Source organism: Toxorhynchites rutilus, chromosome 2 (genome assembly GCF_029784135.1).
Source record: "Toxorhynchites rutilus septentrionalis strain SRP chromosome 2, ASM2978413v1, whole genome shotgun sequence".
Taxonomy (NCBI): domain Eukaryota; kingdom Metazoa; phylum Arthropoda; class Insecta; order Diptera; family Culicidae; genus Toxorhynchites; species Toxorhynchites rutilus.
This window is the reverse complement of record NC_073745.1, coordinates 11,656,053-11,675,612: the sequence shown is the minus strand read 5'-3', so window position 1 is coordinate 11,675,612 and position 19,560 is coordinate 11,656,053. Positions and strand designations below refer to the sequence as shown.

The 19,560-nt window shown below is 42.0% G+C and overlaps 1 protein-coding gene across 1 annotated transcript; it reads right to left on the bottom strand.

Moving 5' to 3' along the window:
• Positions 1-564: 564 nt before the first annotated feature.
• On the bottom strand, positions 565-18,524 carry LOC129770058 (epoxide hydrolase 3-like). Its single transcript, XM_055772659.1, has 6 exons — positions 18,271-18,524; positions 18,051-18,175; positions 17,881-17,993; positions 1,129-1,297; positions 927-1,066; positions 565-852 (listed from the first exon to the last, which is right to left on the bottom strand). The coding sequence occupies exons 1-6, from the start codon at positions 18,472-18,474 to the stop codon at positions 584-586; spliced, it is 1,020 nt and encodes a 339-aa protein (XP_055628634.1). The 5' UTR covers positions 18,475-18,524; the 3' UTR covers positions 565-583.
• Between the last annotated feature and the right edge of the window lie 1,036 nt (positions 18,525-19,560).

The following is a 19,560-nucleotide window of genomic DNA, read 5'->3' as shown; positions in this document are numbered from 1 at the left end:
TCAGCATGTTGAAGCAGCTCTCGCATCGCCATCTGACGATCGGTTCCACCCCTCCTCCGCCTTGCGATCCCGGTCCCTGAATCACCCACAACGCGAGCCCGATGAATGAAAATAGTAAACGACCGGCGTTTCACCTAACCGCCGGTATCTTGTTTCCGTTTCCCAGAAAAATAAGTGGGAGACGAACGAAAGAGACCGCATACGACACGAACACGGTTCACGATTTATGGAACGAAGTATCCTTACTTCGTAATGACGTCAACTTCGGTTCATGACGTCAATGGGAAAATCGTCTGCCGCCGCCGCCTTATTGTCCACCGACGTTTTCCTCCGCTACTGTCATTCTCTCTCACTCATGGGATGAGAGCGAGCATCACCGAAACAAAGTGATAAACATGGTCTAACCCCCAATCCCCTTCCGATTTCGACCAAAGTCAAAATTTCAACAAACTGTCGGCACATACACATACAAAGATACAACTTTTTTTTTTGTACATGGTGTAGGACACCCACGCTATTCGGGAAATATCTATCATTGTCATCACCAAATATGTTCACACCGAATCTGCATACTTTAGGTGCTTTATTTTTTCTCCAAAAACTCCCGCATCAACTGGTTCACGAGCACCGGTTTATGCTGCTGGAGGAAATGGTCAGCTCCGGGGACTATCCTAAACTCTAGCTTCTCGAACTGCTTCTGCATCATCGACCCGGTCTCCTTGGAAATGTACATATCCAGCTCTCCTAGCAGGTAGAGTCCTGGCACAGACGACACATCTGCCGGAGGGCAGACAGAGCTCGAACGTGGTGCGCGATTGGCGCGATAGTAGTTGATAGGCGGTGTCAATGCTCCTGAAACGGGTGAAAGTCTGCCAGTGAAATCATTCTTACTAAATTGAAATTAAAAATGTCATGTCATATTTTACCCTTTTTAGCAAAAGTATACTTATAAGCTTCCACTTCTTCGGCATTGCAGTGATGCCTGAACACTTTGTCAAACATGGCGATATCATTCATTCTTACGAAAAACTCGGGAAGTTTTGGCATTTGGAAGAAGAACGTATACCTGAAATGTTACCGACTGAATTATCATCAACAGGACGAAACATGGGAGAACTCCTGCATTACCAGGACATTTTGAATTGTGTTCTGCTCGATATGATTGCCTTGCGGATTACTTGCTTCGACGGTGCGTCCATCATGATGTACTTGTCGAGCATATCCATGTGTCTGGCGACAAACTCCCAACCGATGACCGCACCCCAGTCGTGTGCCACTAGGGTGAACTTTTTGCGACCTTTAGAATATAAGTGAAAAATATAATAAAATAGTGGTGTTGGGGATCTGGCTCCGTATTCAGGTCTGTGATTTCTTCGGCAGCCAAGGTTTCAGCAAAATTATTTATAAAACAACACTCACTTTTCAAAACAATACTTTATATTGACAAACAACTCTAATTTTACATTTATTCATAAAATACAATATTGGACTTCATACAATAAATTTGGACTCTACAATATAATGGCAACCTTTGGTGGTCAGGAATATAAAATGATTTCTTCTACAAAAAGGGCCTTAGACATACTTAATACAATTATTCATTTTTACATCAATTCAACCTCATACAAAACATTCATTATTCCCCTCTATCTATTTCACCCACAGAGCTGATGTTTACTTGCTTGCCTGCCATTGTTTGTTTAGTACAGTACACCCCTACAAGAAACTGATGCAATGATGCGAGGGGTTCTTCGAACTTCCTCTTGTAATAACAAACATCCTCCCACACCCTGGAATTTTGCGACTTCCTGAAAACGAACAAAAAAATCCTCACGAACAACTTGTGGGTGACATCCTACAACATTAATTTTGATTTGATGTGGGTGGAGCAACTATGTCATTATTCAGAAATGGTAAAATGCAAATTTTTTCTACTGGTCTTTTCAACATTCCGGAAGCTGTCTTCAGTGTTACAACTCGAACCACTCCATTAACTCCTGGGTGTACCTGGACTATACGACCCATTTTCCATCTCATTGGGGGGAGGTTCTCATCTTTAATAACAACCAACTGTCCCACGCTTATTGCAACTGGTGGTTTCCACCTCTTATTTCTTCCCTGCAATTGCGCTAGATACTCTGTTCGCCATCTCTTCCAGAAATCCTGTAAATTTCGTTAAATTGCTTGCCAGTGTTTCAATCTGTTCAGAGGGACCATTGTGTAATCTGAATCTGAAAGTTGCTGCAGCGAGGAACCAATCAGAAAGTGTCCTGGCGTCAAGGGTTCCAAATCGTTCGGGTCATCTGACATAGCGGTAATTGGGCGAGAATTGAGACAAGCTTCAACCTGCACCAGTAGCGTGTTCATATCTTCGAAATTAACTACATTATTACCCAAAATTCTCAAAAGGTGCGATTTTGCAGAACGAACAGCCGCCTCCCAAAGACCTCCAAAATGAGGGGCACTAGGTGGATTAAAATGCCATCGTACTCCTTCCATGGCACCTCAATATTAGCTGATTATGGGCTTGACTTTTCAAAAGCTTCAATAGTCCTTGAAGTTGATTGCGGGCCCCTATGAAATTGGTTCCATTATCCGAATATATATCAAAGCTGCGACCTCTTCTCGAAAAAAAACCTCCGTAGCGCTTGCAAGAATCGATTCGTGGACAGATCAGTGACTAGTTCTAAGTGCACCGCCTTTGTGCAAAGACATACAAACAAACAAACGTAAGCCTTGACTGCCGTACGCCGTGGTCCTGGGCGAATATAAACTGGTCCAAAATAATCGACACCGCATTTCAAAAATGGTCGCGCTATATTCACTCTAGCCGCTGGAAGTTCTCCCATGAACTGTTCAACTGACGTGGGTTTAACTCGGAAACAACGTTGGCATTGATGAACCACAATACGGGCTAAATTACGACCTCCTAACGGCCAATATTTAAGACGGACCGTTGCTAACAGCAGTTGAGGTCCAGCATGAAGCAACTGTTTATGAAAATGTTCTAAAATCAATCTGGTTAGTGCATGCCTCGATGGAAGAACTACGGGGTGTTTTGTTTCTTGAGTTTCCGATGAATGTTCCAATCGTCCTCCAACACAGATTACATTGTCTTTGGAAATTTTAGGATTATACCAGCGAAGTGGTGAGCTTCGTGAGATTGGTTTCAGTTCATTGAGAGCCTTCCATTCACACTCAAACTCCTCCCGTTGTACATGACCGATCAAAATGAACTCTGCGTCCTTTAGCTCCTTAGCAGTAAGTGGGATAACTGCATCCTTTTTATCGACCTTATGTCGTAGAACAGTCACTAATCGCAACCAATATGCTGTTCTTCTCAATAAACGACTGAAGTCAGAAAATCGTTTTATGTACCAGCTGATGAAAGGTTCCTCTTGCCGAACTGCGTTATGCGTCGTGGTTTTACGAATTTCAATCTCAGCTTCCCGCGTTTGCAACAAGGATACTTGATCGGGCCTGAAATCCCTCATTTGCCACAAACCACAAACTATTGTTCAGCTGGCTTGGTGTCACTCCCCGTGAAATCATATCTGCAGGATTATCCACACCAGGTATATGTCGCCATAATCGATCCTCTGTAATCGCCTGTATCTTCGCCACTCGATTAGCGACGAATGTTATCCATGAAGACGGTACTGCTTTAAGCCACTGCAACACACACGTGGAATCGGTCCAAAAATGTACATCCATTTCTTGTTGGATTGATTTAATAATTAACTCCGACAATTGTGCTGCCATCAGTGCCCACATAATTCCAGTCTTGCCAATGATTGACACTTCAAAGGTGCCACTTTGGATTTTGATGCTATAAGAATCACCCGGATAGTACCTGATGAATTACAGCTCCTCACGTATGCACATGCCCCATATGCCTTTTCTGAGGCATCCGAAAATAAATGTAGTTCTGTCGAAATTGATCGCGGGATTATAACGCATCGGTCGATCGGAATTTCACTAAGGATTGGTAGCTGTTTTTGAAACTCTAGCCATTCTCTTTTGACGGTATGAGGAAGTGGTTTATCCCAATCGTATCTATTCCCGTTTTCATCTTCCAAACACCATAGCTGCTGCATAAAAATTTTAGCCGTGGTAATAACGGCTCAGACCTAAAGGGTCGAAAAGTTTCGCGATGATTGACAATACCTTCCGTTTAGATAGTTCTTCGTTAGGATCAACAGGTGGAATTTCAAACTGGACTTTCAATTTGTCGGTTCCAGGAAGCCATATCAGTCCCAGCGTTCTCACTGCTGGATCAGGGTCAAGTTGAAACTCAGTGGTAGTGGATAATGCTAGATTTTCCGGTGACACACCTTCTAAAACCTGTGGACAATTGGAAGCCCACTTCCTCAATCGAAATCCACCTTTCTGCAATAAGCAATCAAGCTGGTTTTGCAATTCACATCCTACTTCCACGTTCTCAACCCCTGTTATTACGTCATCCATGTAGACATCTTGGGTCAACGAATCAGCCGCTAGGGGAAATTTATCTCGTTCATCCTCAGCTAATTGTTTTAGGGTTCTAGTGGCTAGAAAAAGGGCGGATTTGGTCCCATAAGTTAAAGTGGTTAATTCATAAACCTCAGCCTTCTGCGATGAATCCGTTCGCCATAGAATACTTTGAAGCGGCACGTCTGTAGTATTCATGTTTATTTGACGGAACATTTTTTCTACATCTGCTACTAACATTATCTGACGAGTCCGGCCTCTTATAATTATTTTCCTCACATCATCCTGTATAACTGGGCCCACCATCAACGCATCGTTCAAGGAAATCCCTGTTCCTGTTGCACACGACGCATCGAATACTACTCGTAACTTCGTTGTAGTACTAGTTGTTTTGATTACTGGATGATGGGGCAGAAAATATCTTTTAACTTCATCAACGCTACTCATATCCACTTTCCGCATGTGACCCAATCGTAAATATTCCTCCATAAAATTGTTGTACTGTAGACGCATAATAGGATCTTTCAAAAACTTTCGCTCTAATCCTTGGAGACGACGGTATGCAATATCCCTTGACTCGCCCAACCTTGCCAGCACGTCTTCAATTTTAGGTAAAGATACTGTATACCTGCCATTCCTTTCCCTTTTTACTGATTTTTTATACAGATCCTCACAACGTTGTTCCTCGGCGGAGTAATTAGTAGTCGTCTCAACTTCCTCACAGGCCCAAAACCGAGTTATCAATTCACCTAAGTCTATGGACTTAGCCGAGTTACAGTTGATTCGTGGACTAGAATTCTGTTTTCCGACGGTCCCTGTGACCACCCATCCAAAAACTGATTCGGTTAACGACGGTAATCCAGCACCCAAATGATTTTCATTTCCATTTTTGAAGAACGAGAAGAAATGTTGAATCCCCAAAATGATATCCACCGACTTTGATTCCGTAAATGCTGGATCCGCCAAATCTAATCCTTTCGGAATACTCCAGTTCACCAAAACTACATTTTTCGTTGGAAGGTTGGCCGTAACCGTGGCCGTGTAATTCCCAAATCGTGATCGGACTATCGCAGATACTGTATGCCTTATCCTGGTAGTTTCCTGACCGATACCACTGACAGCCACGTCAGCCTGTCTTCTCTCACATTTCAAACGCAGATTCAGTCCTTCAGTCATAAAATTGCACTCTGAGCCGGAATCTAACAATGCCCTGGCTGGAACAACGGTACCATTCTCATCTTCCAGCAAAATGATAGCGGTAGCCAATAATACCGAAGATGCGCAATACGATGCTTTTTGGGGTGTCGATGCAGCGGGTACAGCAGACGCTTCCTTGGGACTGGAAGATCGCGAAAATTCTCTGGATTTTGTCGGTGAACTTTCAACTGCCATATTGCCTTGGGAGTTCCCTTCGCGAAAACAAACTAATGTGTGGCGCTTTCCCTTACAAACTCGACAAAAGAAACGAGACAAACACTCAACTGCCTGGTGACCTCGTTTAAAACAGTTACGACACAACGAATGACTGCGGAGAAGCCTATCACGAGCCGATATCGTCATTTGTCTAAACCTCGGACACTGATACAGGAGATGCATATCTGAACAAGCTACACAACGAAGCCCGGTTGTTTGCACATCATTATAATTCGTTAGCGCAAGTGGTTGTCTTCTTCTCGGCGGTTGTGCTTCCTCAATTCGGAATCCGGTTCCCCTTGGTGGTAAGGAGCCAAGTACCCGAACCCGACGCTGCAAGAAATCGACCATGTCCTTGATGATATCCTGGTCTTTGGATGCTGAATATTCCTTCCAGCCTCTCCTAGTAGCTGGGTCCAATCTGGAACCTAATATATCCAATAGCAATAAATCCTTATACTCCGCCGGTTCAACAAGTTGATCTAAGGTATGGACGGCACGCTCAAAACGCTCCAGTAATGCCTGTAAATCTGCACCAGATTCTTTCACCAGAGTTGGCAGTCTAAACAAAGCTTGTATTTGTCTTCGTTTTAGCAGCTTGCTGTCGTTGTATCGTTTCATCAGTGTTTCCCACGCTACCTGATAGTTCCCTCTAGTGATTGCGAGCGGATCCACAAGAGCCTTTGCCTCTCCTGTACAGATATTCAAAAACACCAGCACCCGACCGCACTTCCGACGTAGGAAGTAGGAAAATTATTACACTCAATTTGCTCGTTTATTTCTTCGGATATTATTTAGGAATCCATCGAAATTTTAGGAATAACTTTTGCTAAGATTTTTTTTGTCCTGGAAGAACCGACGGCCTGCGTTGTTATATAGAAACTAAATTTGGTTGATTCGTGATTCATTCTTGCCCTCACGAGAACAAGCTGGCGATGAACTGGATAAACATCACAAGCGTTATTATTCTTGATACTCTTGTTATCAGTCAGCGCTCAACTTCTAAGCGGAGCAGACGTATTGTCTCGCTAGAAGCCACACGCCAGCTATATTTTTCAGATTTACGGATCGATTTTCGGATTGTTATATTTTGGTTATTCATTATTATCTTGTTTCGCGAACTTCTTTCGCCGCGAGCATCGCTGCGATGAGTGTTCGACGCGAAAACACGTTTCGCATAGATTACGTGAACGTGCCGAGGAAGCCTTCATATGAGGAGCTTCACGACTTTGTCGCTACCGAGTTGGGTCTATCGTATTATGAAGTCCTTCGTCTTCAGCCAAGCAGAGCACTTGGCTGTGCCTTTGTTAAGGTCGTCGACCTGGAACTAGCGCAGAGAATAGTGGCAGAGCACGACAGCAAACACGAGACAGAAGTGGACGGTAAAACATATAAACTTCGTATTACATTGGAGGACGGGGCTGTAGAGGTGAAGCTGACAGACCTATCCGAAGATATAACGAACGAACAAATCGCTGAATTTCTCAGCGACTACGGTTCTCGGTCACCGATCAACTCTGGGACAGCAAGTATCGCTTCGCTGGTGCTTGTATTGCGCGTATGATGGTAAAGCGCAATATCGAAAGCTACATCACCATCGACGGTCAAGCAATGAATGTGACGTATCCCGGCCAGCTGCAGACTTGCCGCCACTGCAGCGAATTTGCACACAATGGGATCTCTTGTGTGCAAAACAAGAAACTACTTGTGCAGAAGACGTATGCCAATGTAGCAAAGCAAAGAGGCTCAAAACCTGTTGCTCCGAAACCTACCACATCGAAACAGAAGACATCGTCTGACGCACCGTTGGCACCGAAGACCGCCGAAGGAGGTAAACAACGGACACAACCATCGTCTCAACAACACATACAACCCAACCTGTGCTTGCTGCTCCAAAGCTGTCCGCGAAAACAAACCTTCCCGAACAAAGTGCCTCTCTTATGACACCACCGTTGCTGGTAGGTTCAATCAGCCGAATGATCACACGTCAAACCAACGATGGAAACGAAACAGATAACTCGATAGCTTCGGGGAGCAGTCGAAGGAAGAATTGTGGACGTCCTCCAGGGGAAAAGCAACGACAAAACTACGGTGACGATACGGGCGAGGAGATGGACAACGAATTATAATGCCTCTCACAAGCTATAACATCATCACGATCAACACCAACACCATCACCAACTCGACAAAAGTTAACGCACTACGGACTTTGCTACGTACTTCGGACATTGATATTGCGCTCTTGCAAGAGGTAGAGAACGAACAACTTCTCTTACCTGGTTACAACGTCGTTTGCAACGTCGATCACTCACGAAGGGGAACGGCAATAGTGCTGAAAGAGCATTTGCGTTTCTCAAATGTCGAGAAAAGCCTAGACGGACGATTGATTGCACTACGTGTACAAAATACGACTATTTGTAGTATTTACGCTCCCTCTGGTGCGAACCTCCGAGCGGAGAGAGAACACTTCTTCACAGAACACACATTGATAGCAGGTGACTTCAACTGTGTTTTGAGGCAGAGTGATGCAACTGAACACAACCCCAGCCCCGCTCTTCTAGCATCCGTACAGCAATTGCAGCTCCTTGATGTTTGGGTTCAACTATGCCCGAATGTGGCCGGTCATACATACATTGCACACAATTCGTCCTCGCGCCTTGACCGTATATACGTCAGCCGAGGCCTACAGAGTATGTTGAGAATGTCCAATACACACGTTTGCTCTTTCACTGACCACAAAGCCGTTACGGTGCGAGTCTGCCTCCCCCAATCAGGTCGCGAACCTGGTCGTGGCTTTTGGTCTCTCTGTCCACACCTTTTGACACCAGACAACATCCACGAATTCCAGGTGCGCTGGCAAAACTGGACCCGTCGACGTAGAGATTACCCATCGTGGATGCAGTGGTGGCTGTCATACGCTAGACCTAAAATAAAAACATTCTTCCGTTGGAAGTCGAAGGATGCTTTCGATGACTTTCATAATCAACATCAACGACTGTACACAGAATTACGGCAAGCGTACGATGGCTACTACCACAATCCTACAATGCTTACAACGATAAACCGGGTGAAAGCCAAAATGTTGACCCTACAGCGCAATTTCACGCAATCATATGTCCGAATCAACGAATCATTCATCTCGGGAGAACCTATCTCAATGTTCCAGTTAGGCGACCGGCGGAGGAAAAAAACAATCATCACACAGCTACGTGACGACGACGACCAACTTATCGACGAACCTGTTGCGATAGAGCAGCACATGTTTGAATTCTACAAATCGTTATATGCTGCAGATCAGACAGAAAGAGATGTAGCGAACACATTTGAGTGTGGTAGAGTGATTCCAGAAAACGATCCAATAAGTGAATCTTGCATGGATGAAATTACTCCGTGTGATATTATCACAGCCATCAAGTCAAGCATCCCGAACAAATCTCCTGGCAGTGACTCTCTGCCACGTGAATTCTACCACAAAACATTTGATATTATTTGGAGAGAGCTAACTCTCGTCATGAACGAAGCGTTGTCGGGCAATTTCCCGACTGAATTTGTTGATGGTGTGATCGTCCTCGTGAAGAAGAAAGGGAATGATCAAACAGCGCACTCGTATAGACCGATCTCGTTACTAAATTTCGACTACAAAATTCTCTCACGCATTCTTAAGCAGCGTCTGGAGAATGTGATGAGAACTCACCATCAGGGCTAGTTATTTTCGAAGCTAATAAATGTGATTGAATTTTATTCATACAACTCTCACTTTCACTACAGTCATTTTCGGTGGATTAATTTCAGTGTATCGGGGTGAAGTGGAAACGAAATATTCTCTACGCATACAGTAACATTGATTCTGTCGTTTCGTTCCTTTCCTCTTTCGTTCTCTTACAAGTATAAAAGCAGAAGCTTTCACTGACGATTAAAACTGCTTGAACGGGTTATATTTATTTTCATTTCACATGTTAGAGGATGCTTGCTTCTTTCAAACGTAAGTTTTATTTTACCAAAATGGATCGTCGCGGACCGTGTTCAAAATTCTTCAATCACTTGTAAATAACATGTTTCTCTGTTATTTGGAATACATGTTTGTTACAGAAAATGTAATAAAATGAAAGACGGCACAGATCGGACTATTCCTTTCTCGAGTTTTTCACACTCTCTAAGGGTGAAAAGAATAGTCCGATTTGAGCTGTCTTCATTTTATTATATTTCCTGTATCAAACATGTATTCCATGTTACGAAGAAGCATATTATTTGCAAGTACGCTGGATTCTTTTTTATGCGTTTTTTGCGTGATATTTTTTACGCTATTCGCTCAAAATTACGCGATTTTTTTATGCGATGTGCTTGAAATTACGCGATTTTTTTTACACGGTTTGCTCGAAATTACGCGATTTTCGACTCGGTCTGCGCTTTCAGCGTGCCCACGCAGAATTGCGAGCGCATACACAACGCCGGAAGCACGCGCACGCACATACCATTGGGTGCACAAACACGCACACACACGCGCAAACATGCACAAACATGTGCACAAAAACGCGAGCGCACACAAACATACAAATGGACGCACAGGTGCGCCCAAACGCGCACACACAAGCACATACACGCGCACAAACGTGCACACGCACAGACGCACGTACGGAAATAATCGAGCGCGCACATGCACACACGCACACAAATACGTGCACACGTACGCACACACACCCACACATGCCCATGCACAAAAAAACGCGCACACCTGCACACAAGCAAGAAAAAACACGCGCAAACGCACGTACACACGCGCACCGAAACACGCACAAATGCGCGTAAACACGCCTACACATGCCCGCGCATAAACAAAGCGCACACCTGCATGCAAGCAAAAAAAAACACGCGCGCACACGCACACAAACACCCAAAAAACGCGCGAACATACACAAACACCCACACAAATACACGTGCACGCACACAAACAAGCACAAACACAAACATCGGGCTGTCGAATACTCGGCTATCCGGACTCGAAGCTGACCGGTATCCAGTATCCGACCAAACCACTATCCGTTTCATCACTAATTTCACACTGACAACTAGCGCCGGTATATAATTACTCCTGCAGGCATACTACACAACCCTCACTGCACCGTTTTCATTAGTTTCTCAGTGAACAAGTTTCGAATGCAACAAGGAAACATTCCTTTCTATACAAACTGCCAGAATACATGGATGCTTCAAATTAATTTCCAAGTGACGATTTCTAACGTCGCTTTGGTTTGCAGAATGAAAGGAATCAACGTGAAATGAAAGGAATATGTACGAAAGAGACGAGATATTTTTCTTATTGTGCGTGAAAAGAGAATAGATATATTTTTAGCCTGCATGGTTCTGGTTCTGTTCTGAGAAGCGATAGACACATTATTGAGTGACGATGTGCTAATTGAAGTGAAATTGTCAGGCCCTGCTCACCATGTGCTAACCGAAAGTCAAAAGTGCTCAAATTCCGACCGGAATATTTTTCAGGCCACTCTTGCTCTTAAAGATCGTATCGCTCAGCTGATCAAAAATAAACAACGTGGCTTACTGGCATCATTCGATCTCCGTCACGCTTTCGATGTCGTTGATCGGACCTTCCTTTATCGTACCATGTGTTCGCTCGGATTCAATCCGAATCTCGTGCGTCTACTCGCCAAAATCGGAAACTTGTCTTCCTCTCGACTGTTGTTAAACAGGCGTCTATCGGTAACATTCCCCATCGAGAGATCTGTTCGTCAAGGAGATCCTCTCTCTATGCACCTTTTCGTCATCTATCTAAACCCATTGCTTAGACGGCTGGAAGAAATATGCGGTTCTGACCTCGTCGTTGCGTACGCCGACGATGTGTCTGTGGTCAGCACGAACATTACAAGAATGGAACAGATGAGAGAAACATTTCAAAATTTCGAACGTGTCTCTGGAGCAAGACTGAGCCTGGAGAAACAGACTTCAACTTCAGTGGGTTATACTGACGTCATGCCACTCACCACGCCATGGTTGCCGAACGAAAACACAGTCCGGATTTTAGGAGTGACTTTCGCTAACTCCGTACGTCTGATGAACAAGCTAAACTGGGAAACGCTTGTTCGTACATTCGCTCGACAGGTTTATCTTCACTCGCTTCGTACACTCACCTTACATCAGAAAGTTATATTACTCAACACATTTATCACGGCGAAAATATGGTATCTTGCATCTATTCTCACACCGACTGCCGTACATGTGGCGAAGCTGACTGCGACGATGGGAACGTTCTTGTGGCGAGGATTCGTAGCACGAGTTCCAATGCAACAGCTGGCGCGGAGCAGTGAAGCAGGCGGCTTGAAACTACAGTTGCCAGCGTTTCCCCTCCCTTCTATATGTCCTTCTTTACCCAGAGAAATCCCACCCCTCCCGCAGATTGTCCTTGTCTGAAATTCATCCTTTCTAATCTTCCAACACTCCCTTCGCATATACAACAAAATCCCTCCGCCGATATTATTCACAACCATTTTATCGAACAAACGGAAATACCAAAAGTTTCTCGTGAGTACCCAGCGGCAGACTGGAAGAAAATATGGTAAAACATAACGCTTAGACAGCTGAACTCGAATGAGCGGAGTAGCCTTTTTTTTTTGCTAATCAATGAAAAGCTCGAACATAGAAAACTAATGTTCCGTATGAACAGAGCCGTTGGTGAAAATTGTATGTTTTGTAACACTAGATGTGAGACATTGCAGCATAAACTAGGCGAGTGCGTGCGAGTAGAGCCAGCTTGGAGAACACTGCAGCGGAAATTAACTGTGCTGCTTGGTGGATGGCGCAGGCTCGAAATAGAAGAACTTTTAAGACCTCAGCTGAGGAATATACCAAACACTAAAAAAATTCAAATTCTAAAAATGTTTATAAAATACGTCATCTTCATTATGCGATGTAATAACGTTATTGATGTAGCCTCATTAGAATTCGAGCTAGGAAACGAAGCTTAAAATAATTATTTTGTAAAAACTTGTTTTTAACTTATAGAAAAATAAAGAATTTATACATTGACCAAAAAAAATTTATAGCTATAATAGCTGTCGCGGCGTTTTGACGTAGGACTACGTCTAACCGGAAGATATAGGGGGTGAAATGGAAATCTAGGCACTGAACAAGTAGGAAAAAATGCAAGATTTGGAACGCTTATAACTCGAGCATTTCTCAATAGAATGCAAAGGTTTTTGCATCAATTGATAGGAAATATATCTACGCATCTATCATAACGAATAACATTTCATTTTTCTTGAGATAAATGATTGAATAATTGTGAAATATCAAGCATTGTCCAAATGCACTATGTGCCCATTTTTGATTGGTCCATTTTGTGCTCCTCAAATCGTACCGACCAAAACGGGCAACCAGAGCAGCAGCGAAATAGAATGAAGCACGATTGGAAAGGAAAAAGAAAAAAAAATGAACGAAACATTGGTCGTAGTCTCACACATGCGTAATTCTCGAGCCAGCCAGTCAGCTTAAAAATCCCCGCTCCGCTGCCGTAACGATCATTCTCATTCAAACCGTACACCACATCGGTTCGCATAACAACACATCAACAAACCAAGCCAAGCAGCCATGTCTGGACATGGTAAAGGAGGAAAAGTGAAGGGAAAGGCAAAATCCCGCTCGAACCGTGTTGATCTGGAGTTCCCCGCAAGGGTAGCTAGGCCGAGCGCGTTAGTACCAGTGCACCAGTCCACCTAGCCAGCGTTATATAGTTTCGGCCGCCGAAGTGATCGAGTTAGCTGGCAAAGCTGCCGCGACGATAAGAAAACCCGCATTCGGAACAGAACACATTCGGTTCGGTGAACATCAAGACAACAGGCAGTTGCAGCGAGTGGCGAGTGGCAAACGCAATCGCAAAACGGCATCAGGTAGCAGAAGAAAAAAGTTTGTTCTTTATACAAACTGCTTTGGTGGCAAATCCAGAACAAGGCGGCATCGAGGGCTTTCGAAATGGTTTTTTTCAAAACCACGAGTACTAAGTTTTCTAAATTGGAACCATTCCATAAAACAAGGCGCTTTTCAGGGCCATTAACTCTTCCAAAAAAGAGTTTAGGAAATACAGTTCAATGCTTTCTAAAACAATATCCAAAATAATAATAAAACACAAATTGATTTTTTCATAATTTGTTTGCCAGGATATGATGAGTATGTGAATTTGGCAGTGTTCTGAGCTTATTGATTTTCACCAATTCTTAAATTGCTTCTAGATTGAAAGTACAGTAATTTACACTTATCTCGACATTTAGCTAATTGGACGGACCTGTAATGCGACATATTTAGTTGGACATTTTTGTAAACATAGAGTTCGGGGTCTAAATTATAACCCCACATTGAAAGTCGACACTGTACCACTGTCATCGCAAATGTTCAATTACAGGTTAAAATTACCTCCAATCCGATACTGAGTGGTGGTAATGCGACGTACCATTGAATGTAATTTACTGTAAAATATGTCACAAGCTGGATGGGAAGAAATTTTCTAACTGTGAAAGCTGTGGCGAGTGGCAAACGCAATAGCTAAACAGGAAGGTTTAACCGAACAAGATGGGAATATCGAGTGATAACAAAAACACAACACCAAAGGTTCTTTTCAGAACCATCAACATATTCATAAAGAGTAAACAGTAAACTAATCAATTTTTCAGGTAGATAGGTAGGTATTCACGTAGGAGAAGAAAATAAAACAATATATTTAAAATATATATTTAACAAAAGCTGTCCCCTTTGTATAGTCCTACGTCACTCCGGTTATGTCCCCGACATTACCCACCCGTATTTTTTTCCACAGTTAACACACACGGTCACATGTGATTATATGTTCGTTCTACCACCACTATTTCTAAAAATTGTGCCTGGCTCCTATGTTAGTTGTTTGTTTTGTGCGACACAGTTTAAAAATACCAGATTGGACCAATCAGCACGTGGGCTTTTTGTGTGGTTTATGCCTTACATTTTTCAATTGTTCAATAGTTTGTTAAAAAAATGTAATTTTCTTTATCGTAATAGATGCGTAGAAATATATCCAATAGATTGATGCAAAAATTCTCCGCTCTATCAAGAAATATTCGAGTTATAAGCGATGGTAATCTTTCATAGTTTCGTTACATGTTTAATTTTAAGATTTTCATTTTCATTTTCATTAAAAATACCCATTATTCGAAAACTGTTACGGTAAAACTTTTCGTCTTCTGAGACTTTTCATTTTTATATGTTTTAGATGATTCATTTTTATACGTTGTAATGAAAAGGATAACAAATAAGTATCCTGAGTACTAATAACAACTGCTGTTTATAGTGGCATGAAGCCACAATTCCATCAAGACGACACTTTGATATGATACTTGTTGATACTTCCGCAATTTTTTATTTTGTTTTCCATCTCCACCACGTCAAACGTTGCTTGTTTGTCGAATTTATTCCAAACGCAACTGAAAACCATCCAACAGATGTTCCAATCATCTGATTTGGTTTGTGACTTATTTTTCAGATGTTTGAATTCATCGAATAAAAAGACAACCGTTTTGAGAGTGAGGAGACAAAAAAAGGAAAAACATCATACACTTGAATACACAGGAAATCTTATTCCTAAAAGTTTTCGAACACTTTACAGCCAATGATGAAGTCGATCCTAAGGCAGGAGATTGCAAGCAAGAAGGCATACCAAACAATAGTTAAATGAAGTGCAGTAAACATCAGAATTCAACTATTACGATCAGTTTAAATTCGTTGCTAAAATAATCAATTGAGCCATCTCATTTTGACACCTACAGGTCTTAGGTACTTTAAAACAAAATCAGAAACCCAATAATATTATTTCACGGTTAGAGGTAGCATGACTAGCGTTTGAACAACATCGAGAAATGCTTCAAAGTTGCTTCCAAAGTTAGTTCGGTGAGTTGATTTATTTTCAGGAAGACTATCAAAAACATTATTTGGAATTTTCTTCATTGATTTTCGAATAATTATGGACTTGATTTTTTATCAAAATAAACGCGTTCCCTTTAGTGTCGGTGGTGAAGTTACAAATACTTCTAAAAGAAACTAAACAGACAGCAGAATCAGTTCAGCACACTCGTCACACAGTCAGCACAACGAACTTTATTTATCCAGGAATTTCCATGGATATATCCTCGATATACAGGGTCTTCCAGATTAAACGCTCACGCAACAATTTTTAATAACTTCTACGAAAGTGAACCGATTTTTATTTAAAAAAAATGGGTGGGTTATTTCTATGATATAACCGCAAGGTTAGCGTGGGACTACCGTACTCTTAGTAAGCATTTGTATTGTATTCATTAAACTATTGATTGAATGAAACAATTTTCGAATTCAATTGAATTCAACATTTTTGCTTTGTAAGTAAAAAGTTCGAACAGTTGCCATGTAAGATCAATTCATGTATTGTAATAGATTATGACCTTCGTCACAAGTAAATTTGATGAACTTCCTTTCACGTTTGATATGATACCTAGAACTACCAAAATATGTGAACGGAAGAATTGTCAAACAATCATTGTATTTTACATTTCTCGAACCGCGAAAGTTCATTCACCTTTAGTATCTGAAAGTACGATTTTCCCAGGCTTTTCAGTTTATAAGTACGTTTTAGAGAGACATATTCCGGTCTGTATTCGCAGCTTGCATATATTTGCAATGTTGATTCCCCCAGGCATCTTTGCCTTGAAACACATTTTTGTGGGAAGAAAAATACCCCCGACTTATATGTATTGGCAAAGCGGATACCCCCAAATACATTGATTTTGAAGTCCGTGTTAGGGAAAGACAGCTCGGTGGGAACAGGAATATCCCCTACTTGCATGTATATTTGCAAAGCGGATTCACACAGGAACATTGATTTTGAAGTCTGTGTTGGGGAAACCGTAAATTGGGCCAATCAAAACGAGGCAGTTAGGGCGTTTAGATAACGCTTAACATTTTACAGTTATTCAATTGTTTATCTAATTAAAAATAAAATTTTATTAAATGCGATAGATGCGTAGAAATATTCCCTAGCAATTGATGCAACCATCTTTCCGATCCAGTGAGAAATGTTCGAGTTATAAGCGTTCAAAGTCTTTCACTTTTTCCTGCATGTTCTGTGTTTAGGTTTTCATGTACCCCCCATATATTCCGGTTAGACGTAGTCCCACGTCAAAAAACGAAAATAAAACTTATTTTAGGACATTTTCGATGTGATCACCCTTTTTTTCGATAACGCGTTTTAAACGGTGAACAAAATTTTTCATGCACAACTCTAACATTATGACTTCGATGCTGTTGAAAATCCGAGTTTTTCCAAATTGTGTGGCTTATTAACATAGCAACGGTCCTTCACGTACCCCCAGAGGAAGTAATCGACGACGAGAAATGTTGAAATTCTTACCATAAGAGGACAAAGTCCTTAACATAAGTGAGCTTTTAATCTGAAAGGCCTTGTATTTGATTTCTCGTGATTACAATAAGTATTGGTATGTTTATTTTCTGGTGTGTCATTTCAGGCAGAAACATATTTGACTGTAAGCATGTGCTGAGAATGAATACTACTGAATAAAAGCAAAATTCATGTGCACCAACAGAGTTATGAACAGTGGTTGAAATACTTCAATTATCATACGCCTCGTGTTGTGCTTCAATTTGGTTTAACCTGCAGAATTATCATTGCAAGTAGATAAGATAAATTTGACTGCAGGTATGCGATAATATTCAGTAGAATAAGACGAAATTATACCTCATATCAAATGCACACACTCAGTTCGGACACGATTATGTCAGATAACGGTGAAAAACAGAAAGCCGGCAGCAGAAAGACGAGAAACGGTCGACCTCAAATAATAACGATACTGGCCTGGCCCCGGCGAATAACTGCAGTACACACGCAATCACAAAAGGCATGCAAATAAATTCGACAAATAAAAAGACAGCGAAAATATGCATAAAATTGTGTCATGCAGTACTTTTACTCACCCAAAGTGATCACCAGCTCTCTGATGTCTTGTACCATATTTTCAATTCGGTACGCTTCGAGTCCTTCAGGTTTGTCTGAGTCACCATATCCCCGCATATCAACGGCAATGACCCTTGAAAAATATTAAGTAATGATTGCGCCTTACACTTTCGAAATATATACAATCTACCAATAATCCTTGGCGAACTCATTCAACTGATGACGCCAGGAAAACCAAAACTCTGGGAAGCCATGGACGAGCAGCATCAACGGTTTGCTCGAGTCCCCATTCTCGACGTAGTGCAGTTTGACGCCCTGCGTGGGACACGCGTGAGTCCATTAATTTAGTTCAATTAAAACCCATTTCATAGCATTGATTGACACAGACGACGACGCCTCCCTCAACTTACGTTAACTGTTATATACTTGCTGGTGCCGTAATCGTGCTTCTGAAGACATTGTGGCGGATAGGGACGTTTCTTGGTGACCCAGAACTTGGAGTGTGGCTTGGTGAAGAACTCGAACACTATCAGCAGCACAATTTGGGCAGAGTAGTACAAACACAGCATCCAGCTGATAACGAGCTGAAGCGTTGCGACCGCACAAGAAGCCATGGTGAGATCGTAGTTGAATCGTACCGCACGCGCACGAAAGCCACATCAGACTGAAGGGAACGAGCTCGGATTGAGTCGTCTGATTCTACAGATAGGAATCGGACGCTTGAGGGTGGTTCTCCGTGAATCTATTTTTTCATGGAGATGAATTAACTAAAATGATGAATGGAATATTCTACAATAATGTAGAATCATGTTCTCTTTTGTCATTTGCGTATTTCCATTTTCACCCTCATTCAATTTTCCTAGGCTGCATTCAACAATTCCAGCGTGCATTTTAAATTTGCGCTTCACAAACAATACGCTCACCACCCTGGAAAATCATTTATCTGTAAAATGATGATTGCAAGCCGCACAGCTCAATGTACAAAAGAATCATCGTCGGATATAGCAGCGAAAACATTGCGTTGAGTAATAATATAAACTCTTCCTTTCGATCATAAATACCGCATCGTCACGGTGAAATCACTGCAAAATTGACAAAACTTTCTCACCCTGAATCAACACTGAGCTGATCAGCACATATGGCTTCTCGTGTTGTCGTTTTGGTTCCAAATCAAGCTTTTCGAATGAGTCATAAACACAGGCTTTGAAGGTAACGATTACCCCTGAATTACTGGCTTAAAATTTTCGCGATCGCTACAGGTATCAAGGTGAATGTCTATCTGAAACATGAGAGATGTTTTAAGGAGTCAACATTATGAATTTGGAACTTATGTATAATAGTATATGTGCTGTCTTGGCCGAGTGGTTAGCGTCATAACCAACATGCCGGGTGTTCGGGTTCGATTCCCGTTCTGGTCGGGGGAATTTTTCGTCAAAGAAATTTCCTCCGACTTGCACTGTGATCACGCGTATTCTAGAACTTGCCACTCAGAATGCATTCAAGGCGTGTTATTTGGCATAGAAATCTCAACTAAGTACTAATAAAAATGACGCAAGTAATACTACGTTGAGACGGCGAAGTTCCTCTAGGAACGTTAGTGCCATTGAAGAAGAAGAAGAAGTATAATAGTATATCTGTTACAAATGAGTTAACGGACAAACGATCATCTACGTTTTGAACTAAATTTCCAACATGTATTT

Bases quoted from the DNA above. Each gene is read 5' to 3' on its own strand.
- LOC129770058 (XM_055772659.1), bottom strand. From the start codon at position 18,474: ATGGCTTCTTGTGCGGTCGCAACGCTTCAGCTCGTTATCAGCTGGATG. The intron at 1,067-1,128 runs GTAATGCAGGAG...GTAACATTTCAG, and splicing joins ACACAATTCAAAATGTCCTG to GTATACGTTCTTCTTCCAAA. The intron at 853-926 runs GTAAAATATGAC...CACCCGTTTCAG, and splicing joins GTATACTTTTGCTAAAAAGG to GAGCATTGACACCGCCTATC.